Source organism: Fusarium oxysporum, chromosome 2 (genome assembly GCF_000149955.1).
Source record: "Fusarium oxysporum f. sp. lycopersici 4287 chromosome 2, whole genome shotgun sequence".
NCBI lineage: Eukaryota > Fungi > Ascomycota > Sordariomycetes > Hypocreales > Nectriaceae > Fusarium > Fusarium oxysporum.
In genome coordinates, this window is record NC_030987.1 from 5,136,159 (window position 1) to 5,145,617 (window position 9,459).

Below are 9,459 nucleotides of genomic sequence, written 5' to 3' on the forward strand. Positions count from 1 at the left end.
CTCTATAGTTATCAACCACACACAAATATCACAGAAGTATCCCCACAATGCAATCTACAACAGGCACACTCGCCGCCCATATCGAGAAGGACTCCAAACAGAATTCGCCGGATACAGCTTTGACCGTAAATACAGAGGATATCATAGCAAGACACCCTAGGGATAACTTGTCGATACACATGGATATCGAAGCAAATGCCAACAACCCGGCACGCAAGAAAGCTGACTTTGAGGGCCATGGCGGCGATGGCGATGGTCATGAGTATCCGTCGGGTGCGCATCTAGGGTTCATCATCGTCGCGCTAGTCCTCAGCGTATTCCTCGTGATTCTTGACACCACTATCGTCGCTACAGCGATACCTAAGATTACAGATAAGTTCCATCGCCTCGATGAGGTCTCTTGGTATGGTGCTGCCTTCTTTGTATGCACTGCCGCCTTCCAATCAACTTGTCAGTGAGCCTGCCCTGATTATTAAAATGGCGGTTGCTCGTGTCCTATACTAACACCTAAATAGGGGGCAAGGCATACAAGTACTTCCGTCTCAAGATTTGCTTCTTGGTCTCCATTTTCATCTTCGAAGTCGGTTCCCTCATCTGTGGAGTCGCTCCTAATAGTGTGACGTTAATTGTAGGCCGCGCCATTGCTGGCATCGGCTGCGCTGGCATCGCCTCGGGGGCATACATCATCATCGGTTTCAGCGCCCGTCCGACGAAGCGTCCAGTTCTCACGGGTGTTGTAGGGGCGTCTTATGGTATCGCTTCGGTTGTAGGGCCATTAATAGGCAAGTTCATCCATTTTTGGACACTAATCTTCATCTCCTAACACTCGGACTTGGCATTTTTAGACGGTAGCTGACGTTCCGAACCAGGTGGTGCGTTTACTGACCATGTGAGCTGGCGATGGTGTTTCTATATTAACTTACCAATTGGGGGCGTCTCAGCCGCTATCATACTGTTCTGCTTCTCCACGCCGTCCCAGTCCGTCCCGGCGGTGGTACCTTATCGGGAGAAGCTCCTACAGATGGACCCTCTTGGCACGGCACTTATCATGGGGTTCACTACCTCGTTCCTGCTCGCTCTGCAGTACGGCGGCATCCAGCACGCTTGGGGCTCCTCCATGGTCATCGGCCTCTTCGCCGGCTCCGGTCTCATCCTTGCGGCCTTTGTGGTACTCGAGTGGTTTCAGGGCGAGCGGTCAATGATTGCACCTCGCCTCCTTAAGGACCGGACGCTCTATATCTCGTCTGCGTATGCCTTCTTCTTCGCCGGCGGCTATTTCGCTTTGATTTACTATCTTCCCATCTATTTTCAGTCTATCCATGATGTTTCACCAACAATGTCTGGTGTTCGCAACCTACCGCTCATCATAGCAGTCACTATTGCCACCATAGTATCTGGTGCTTCAATCACTAATACAGGAATTTATGCCCCCATTTTGGTTGGTAGCGCAGCTATTGCGACAGTCGCAGCGGGCTTGATCTACACCCTTGATGTCGGAACGGGTAGCGGCAAATGGATCGGCTACCAGGTTCTCGCCGGCGTTGCTTGGGGTGCTGGCATCCAAGTCCCAATGATTGCCACCCAGGGAACATCGAAAGAGTTGGACCTAGCTCCTAAGACCGCCATCCTACTCTGTAAGTCTCCTTATTCGCTCTCACATTGACGCCGCCCAATACATTATGGGCTATCGAACTCAATATGAACTAAAAGTTCTCTAATAGTCTTTCAAACTGTCGGAGGTGCCTTTCTCATCGGTAAGTTCATGTCGATCGCTCTATGGCCATTAGGAAAGCATGTTTTTCGACATATGCGGGTTATTACGCGTAGTTTCCTATTTCATGGTGTTCACCCCATCTCTTATAAAGACATTCATTGACTCTTGTAGCTGCGGCCCAAACCAGTTTCCTCCACACCATGCTTAAGGAGATGCGCGAGATGGCACCTCAGGTCTCACAGTCGCAGCTCGTTCAAACCGGCGCAACTGAGATCCGGCAAGTTTTTGATGAAAACGTCATACCATTTGTCATTCGAACTTATATGGAGGGACTAAAAGTTGCGTTCGCCCTCGTCATTGCTGCTACTGGTGTTGCATTTACAGTGAGCTTAGGGACGGGATGGTCCAGGTTGAAAACGAATAACTGAACTGGTAGTGCGTCTTTAACACCCTCTCAAGAGGCCCCTTAAGAAGATGAGACGTAGAAGACAATTTGGAGTGTTCAAGGGAATATAACAGGGCTTTAAACTGGGAGTTACAGTATCTTAATTCCTTTATAGCGATTTTATCAGGAGAATATCGACGCGCAACGCCGCCGCTTTTACTATAAAAAAAGAAAAAGCAAAAAGGTATAATATTAAAAGTATAATTTGACACATACAGCTACTTATAGAAGCCTTATGTTGAATACCGGTGAAGATAAGACCGGCTAACCGGAAGACCGAGCTACCAGTTGGACTGCTGTCTCAGCGCTATAACAATCTCTCAGATAGGTCACTACTAAACAGATAGAAATGGGGTCCTAACCCAACCAGAAGAAAAATAACAACACAGATTTTTCACTCCAATATTTGACACCTTATAACGCTGTTACGGCGACCAATTATAACACTTACCCTTAACCTAACTTTATAATTCGTCCTTAACCCTAGCCCTATAATTTCTCTCATACCTTTATCCCCTAATATTAAAATCCTCTATTAATTTTATTCCTTTAATCACTTTAATCCTATTCTCCTTTATTTTCTTTTAATTCTAATCCCTTAACCTCTGTACTTCTTAATTACTTACCTTTATAATTTTTCCATTTTCTTCTTTTTCTTTCTTATCCTTCTTGTCACAGCGTAAGACCAGACCGGATCCCTGTAGGTCATGTGGCGATACGTTATCGCAGAACTTTAGAAGATCAGATAGAGGACCTCTAGAACGTAGCTCCTTGAGCTACATCTTGTCAATAGAGCCTGACCTGCCTGCAGTGCCTACCCGTAGCAATAGATTCTGTTCCGCCTGAAGCGTTCCCCGTTCACCTGTATACCGAGCCCAACCCGTGACAGGTACGCGACAATTAGGAATAGAAGAGTAGGCAGCACCATACCAAAAGACCTCATCGAGGCGTTGGAATTCATCTGTCATCTTAGGTATCGCTATAGCAACGATAATCACGTCTAGAATCACCAAGAATATGCTGAGGAATAGGGCGATGATGATGAGCCCTAAATTCAGGCCAGACGGATACTCATGACTATCGCCGCCACCCCCATCTCCTTCAGTGGCAGCTTTCTTGCGTGTCGGGTTGCTAATCTGTGCTTCGCTATCTATATCTATCGGCACCCTATTCTTGGGATTTCTTGCTATGATATCCTCCGTAATTACGGTGGAAGGCGTATACGGCGAATCCTGTTTGCGGTCCTTCTCGGCATCGGCCACGTGTGTGCCACCTGTCGATGGCATATTGGGCATACTTGTGTGACGTTTGTACGTGATAGGTAACTATAGAAGCTACCGGTGTAGGGGGAGTAATATCGTTATAGCAATAAGAAAACGGTCGATCTAGAAACGAACACTGCTGCTGGGAGGAATTTTGGGCCTAGATGCGGGATGGGGCACGTCTATATACCACTTACTAAAACTCGATAAAGCTTTGCCAATACCCATCGTTAAACCTTAGCAGCTGCATCTCTTTTCAGAACCCTTGGAGAATTCTAAGCTTTTGCTACGCCCTGCGAAGACTGAAAATGTACCTTTTTGAGTTACAGTCTCTTATATCTTACTTCGCGGCCCTATATACAAGCATGTGATGCATGTGGCGCTGCGTTCTTGTAGAGGCACTAGTACAGATACGTTTGGGTTAGGACTGGAATACGCTTATTGGGCAGTCCAGTAGTAGCTGGCGCGGTAAGCTCTACTAATCACGCGCAGAGAAAGGGAGAGCATGTGCAGTGACTCATTTGCCCACCAGCCTTGAGTAGGGACCGAATCGCGATAAAGGGCGGCGGTCATTCTTTAGACAACATGGAAAGTTCCGAGCATTGACGGGGGTAGAGCGGCTGGCACACAGGTGTCAGAGGGTAGTGTGGGTCGTTATCGTACTGATCTGTTACATAAATATCGCCTTGTTAGATATTTGGATGAATTGTGTGAATTCTGTCACGAGCCCTGATCCTCTGATATATCTCATTGGATGTGTGTATATTCTTGGCTTAGTTGCTTCCCTGCTCTAGTACCATATACATCTTTGTACTAGGGTCTGACTGGAGTATTAATGCTATAATAATCGCACGCCCCATTATGTAAAATACACAACGTGACAGATTCGTTGTTCTGCTTCTTATCCTTACTATACTAATTAGCACTGGTAATGGGACCCCAATACCAATTTTTGTAGCCCATGCACCTCTCTTTTCGCAATCGGCGGCTAATAAGCGGACGGAAGTTTTTAATAAGGTATTGAATTTTACTTCTCTATCGAATGTAGACCGCTAGTGGCTGATTGGCACGAGTCTCTTGCGTCCAATTAACGCCTGGTTGCGTCATCATACCACCCTCTCGATCTTGCGAAAATCCCATCTTCTCATCCACTCATTTGAATTATGGGCAAGTCAGGTGGCTGCTGTGGGAATCCTTGGGAGGCTTGGGCTTCGGGGCTGGAAGTGCGCCTTTATTCCTGCTGCGAGAGTTAGTGGCTTGGGAGAATGATCAGTTAATTACGTTGACTATCTTCGTTGTCAGCGGCAGTCTTTTTCATGTGATTTTACCTCTGAGTAGCAAGAAAATGTCAAGAATACCAAGAGGCCCATGTCGCCCTGTTATCCAAAATACAGCTAAAGGGCTTTTCCTCTTGGAGTGGATCGAAGGTTCAAAATAAGGAGAAGAGTAGGTAACAGATACCTGATAAAATATTAATGTAAATTACGTAATGAGAAAGTATATGCTTTGCAGAATCATTCAATGGTGGTGTAGAGGACATTTGCTAGATGAGCAACGAAAATACGATCTGAGCAAATGCATGTGATCAGTCTCTCGATATAAACATCATCCCCAGTCCTCCAAGGTTATGATCTTCTCTGCCTTTTCTATGTTTAGAATCTATTACTAGCAACAAATAAGCTTTTCCGTCTCGCTCAGCACCAAATTCAATCCTCCTCGTCGCGATGTCTTACCCAACCAAGCCTTGCTTCGTCGGTTCTTTTAAGGGTTGGGATGATGAGGCACTGAAACATCCTATCATGCAATACTTGAGCAACCTTAACACTGACTTCTGCGAGACCAAGGTTGCCTACTCGGGGCCGCATACTAAGTGGTTCACCCAGGACTTCGAGTTCCAAGCCCAAAGTGGGCAGACCCTTAGAGGAGAGGAGGCCTGGAGGAGGTTGGTTTATACGGCCAGGTTCTATGACAAATTTTCAATGGAGCCCCTCTCTGCTTTCATCCAGGATACAGAAGGTGGATATGATGGTATGGTGTATGGGAATATATACACCAACTTCGTAGAACCGGGAGAGCAGAACTATTCGGATAACAAGGGAATCAATTGGGAGCTGCGGGTCAGTATATTGTTTCGGATGTGCGAGTCCACCAGCCAACTAAAGGTGATTTAGATTCCGAGAGCTTATCATCTTACCTTCGTGAAGGATTCTGGCGGGCCACACGGCCTGAAAATCAGCAACCTGGTTATCATCGGGGATACCTTGGGCACTATGGCAGCAGCGGTTCGCAAGGGCATGGTTTCGCAGGAAAATGCGTTTGGATTTTAGGTAAACACAATAAACCGTTACTTAATATCAAACTGTAATATATCTTTTTATATTAAATATGTTATCTTAAAAAAAAGAATTTTACTAATAATATAACATATATAATAAGCGAGTATTACACTTTTCCCACCTATGTCTTACTTTTCATTTAATCAATTGATTCTTAACCATAAACTATGCCATAGTCTGATATTAAGGCTAATACTCTTCTTACCCTTTAAGCCCTTTAAAATAACCTAAAACTAAGCACCTAATAAGCTGCAAATATCTATTAGGTTAATAAGCATAGGCTACGTCGCCGCCAGCAAGGGATTTAATCTCGATGCAATACCATGCCCAACTCACGAAAGCTATCGAATCTAGAAGAAGATACTCTTCTTGAGTTCATCTTTAACCTAGACTTACGAGGATATCCCCTGAGATTAAGTGGTGTTAAACAAATGGCCAATCGACTGTTTGATGCCCGCGACGCGCCGGGCTATGAACTTCGTTAAGCGATAACCATTGCTCAAGATACGTTTTCAGCGGATATATAACTATAAGAGGGCCAAATGTAAAGGTCTGACTATTATTCGTAATTATTTTAAGCTTATATAGAATATAATTGCAAAATATAGTATCTAATTAGATAATATCTAGAACTTTAATAAGACTGGCTTTATAATAGGCGTTATCTTAAGCGGCATGGTTATTATATGTGCTAAAAGGCATAGATAATTAAAATTAGTATAGCCTGGAAACCGGGAATGGGTTACAGTAATCTAGGCGATTAATGCAGCAGGCTAGGCAATTAAGCCGTTTATTATGGTTGCAGGCCAAAATCATCTTAGCAACTAGTATTAAGAATGCAACCTCCTATGCAATTAGGCTGTTATAACGACCTAAAATGGCTAGACGGATAATGACATAGGCATTAAGTGGCTAAAGCACTTTAACTAATATAAAATTAACCGATTAGTTAGTACCTATTGTCTTCTAATCCTCGATGGCCACGAAAGTCACTACTCCGTTGACTTCGAGCTATATTGCCAGGAGAAGAAGATTATTATGCTCTATATACTGCCTTATTTGTCTTATCTACTTTAGCTACTTAATATTAGGTGCTTTAGGCCGCTTAAAAAGGCCTATAGTTAAGAAATTAAGCAATTTATTAGAAAGTCTATAACCTATATTTGCAAGACTAAGTTCTTTCTGGCCTTTTATGCCGCATTCTAAGCCACTATAATAAAGAGTAATATTAAAGGCAATTTTAGAGGAGCCAGGCTTATTCCTCTTAACCCAGAAAGTGTAATTTCAAAGCTTAATATGCAGCTACAGACTTTAACACCGGTTAAGGAGGAGGCTAGTATATCCACCTCATAGGTTTTAAAGATATTAAAGATAATCTATAAGGTAGAATCTTAGTCTAAATACCTTAAAAGACGAATTAGATAGTATAAGAGTAGCTCCCTAGAGTTAATTATAAGAGCATTAAGGTCTCTTATAAAGGCAGTAACTAAAATATATTATAAGGTTACCTTATTAACTGCTAAGAACTAAGAACTTCGATAAGAAATTAAGGCACTAAGCTAATATCACAGGGCAAAAAGAACCTAATTACAGAAACAAGGGGTACTAATAGTAGGGGAATATCAGGAACTAATTAATCAGATAGATATTAATACGCAGGTAGTGGCCGAATCGTCGAGAAGCAGTAGTCAGGGAAGTTTAGCGTGACCGAGGGAAAGGCGCTGTAGAAGATGCGGTAAGACTGGATATAATGCAAGGACCTATCAGGTAGTAATTAAGGCATCTAGGGAAGAGTATAGTAAGTAGTTTTAATTAATTAAATAGTTTATTATATTTTTATATTAGTTTCTATCTAGAATGTTAAGAAAAGTGCAATGCTTGCTTGTCTGCGACGCTTACTTATTATGTACTTTATTCTATCCTGCAGGTTTTACTTTAAATCACCTAGCTTAATTACTAAGGGCTGTTATTCCTGAGGACCATTAAGACCATGCCCGGCCTGCAACAGATAAGCTGTGCACGAGAGTCAAACATAAGATCCATACCTTAAAATACCATACCTACTATAACATAGACTTCACTATGCATAATCGTCAGTCGGTATATTGATCTAGATCGCGATGCTAACTGTCTTGCACATATGTCTGGACTGCAAGAAAGCCAGGGCGGTGCGCACACATATCACAAGACAGGAAGGCGTAAGCCATCGGCAGGGCATCAAACAGAGTTCCTCATAACTCCCACACTCGTCCAAAGTGGCTTGGCTGATATTGTTGTTGGAAATATCTGCATGAGATAACAAAGACGAATGTATTGAAACTTGTTACTGACGGGTTCTGAATACGTGAGAGGTATCTATCAAGGGACGTAGGCAACTCATTTGGGTTCTATGGGTGCTCCAGCATCTTGATTCATTGACAAAGAAACTCAGGGATATAGGATTCTGAATTCACGGGCTAGTAAACCATTTGCTGGCCATGGTGTGAAGATTGTCGAAGACATGGCGAATGACTTCCAGACACCTAATTGGTCCAGTGGAATTCGTTTTAGATATCATCATTGTGGCATTGTCGCACAGATAAAGCCTAGTCTCGAGAAGATAGAGCGAGATTTAAATGGATTAAGGCTAAAGAATTATCACCAGTAACCGTATTTAGACAGCTATGCAAATAGATCCTATGTACTTCGGATGTGTGTAAAAGTGTAGTAGGCGATGACGGAGCAAAAATCCCCTATTCAAGCAAGTTTGTTATCTAATGGCTGCCACTGGTGGCTGCTTTCAACGCTAGTCGAAACAAAGATGTTGGCATTGTAGGCCCTCCCTCAGATGAAGTAGCCTGCGATGTGCTTTTAATGCAGCAAATGGTTAAGTGGAGTAATAACCTAACACTTTCTAAGAGCAGCTATTATAGTAGAAGATCAGCAATGAATATATATTACCAGCAGTATATAAGAAACTATATAAACCTTTAGTGCATCGGTTATTAGTATAGGCGCTAGATACATAGTAATACCCTTCGGTATACAGGAGGCGGTCCTAAGTGCTATAAGACCACGACTATTAGATATATTATGCCATTATTAATAGGTTAATAGTAACTTACCAGTTGCCTTTATAACAAGTTCCCTTCTTAAAGTAATTAAACTTATACTCCTGGCCCTTATATACCGAATACTTAATTAGATAGTTAGTGCCAGGTCTACTGCAGCAGAAGGCGCAGTTTAAGATGTTAATAATCTTGCACTTTCTAGTAGAGTATACAAAGAGGTTATAACCCCCTAAATTAGCTATACTCTAATTGATGCTTAAGGGCTTAGTTTCTGTGGCATGTTTATCTGTTATAATGCTAATAGGGCCAGAGTCTATAATAGTCAAAGCTAAGATGCCAGAGAGGGGAAGGAGTAAGGCAGAAACAGCAGAGAACTTTATTTTAAAAAGTGTAAAGAAGCAGACTGTAGCTTAGGATGGGTGCTTAAGCGGGGCCGGTGTTAAAGCGAGGATGGTGTATTAGCTGTGACAGAGAAAGAGGTTCTCTAGGGAATGCTCTCTTTTTTTTTTCCAGACTTTGCCCAGCTTCCTTGGCCCCTCTAAGCTGAGAATCTTTATAAATTACTCTAATATAGCTTAGAACTTAATATTACCCCAAAGTGCTGGAAACTTAAATAATTGAGCTGCGTAAAATAAGGTAAACTAATAATATA

General features: G+C 42.8%; 4 protein-coding genes across 4 annotated transcripts; 2 read left to right on the forward strand and 2 right to left on the reverse strand.

Annotated features, from left to right (window-relative positions):
- Window positions 1-47: 47 nt before the first annotated feature.
- Window positions 48-2,142, forward strand: FOXG_15900 (uncharacterized protein; the record flags this gene model as incomplete). The annotated part of the gene is made up of 6 exons (XM_018396005.1): window positions 48-450; window positions 516-766; window positions 846-872; window positions 980-1,634; window positions 1,722-1,754; window positions 1,886-2,142. 6 exons carry the CDS (start codon window positions 48-50, stop codon window positions 2,140-2,142), a joined length of 1,626 nt encoding a protein of 541 aa, XP_018256529.1.
- A 793-nt stretch (window positions 2,143-2,935) lies between these two features.
- Window positions 2,936-3,445, reverse strand: FOXG_15901 (uncharacterized protein; the record flags this gene model as incomplete). The annotated part of the gene is made up of 1 exon (XM_018396006.1): window positions 2,936-3,445. The coding sequence occupies one exon, from the start codon at window positions 3,443-3,445 to the stop codon at window positions 2,936-2,938; it is 510 nt and encodes a 169-aa protein (XP_018256530.1).
- A 1,700-nt stretch (window positions 3,446-5,145) lies between these two features.
- FOXG_15902 (uncharacterized protein) lies at window positions 5,146-5,748 on the forward strand (the record flags this gene model as incomplete). The annotated part of the gene is made up of 2 exons (XM_018396007.1): window positions 5,146-5,538; window positions 5,593-5,748. The coding sequence occupies 2 exons, from the start codon at window positions 5,146-5,148 to the stop codon at window positions 5,746-5,748; spliced, it is 549 nt and encodes a 182-aa protein (XP_018256531.1).
- A 3,304-nt stretch (window positions 5,749-9,052) lies between these two features.
- Window positions 9,053-9,187, reverse strand: FOXG_15903 (uncharacterized protein; the record flags this gene model as incomplete). The annotated part of the gene is made up of 1 exon (XM_018396008.1): window positions 9,053-9,187. A coding segment is annotated over one exon (135 nt), but the record flags the coding sequence as incomplete, so codon positions are not given.
- Between the last annotated feature and the right edge of the window lie 272 nt (window positions 9,188-9,459).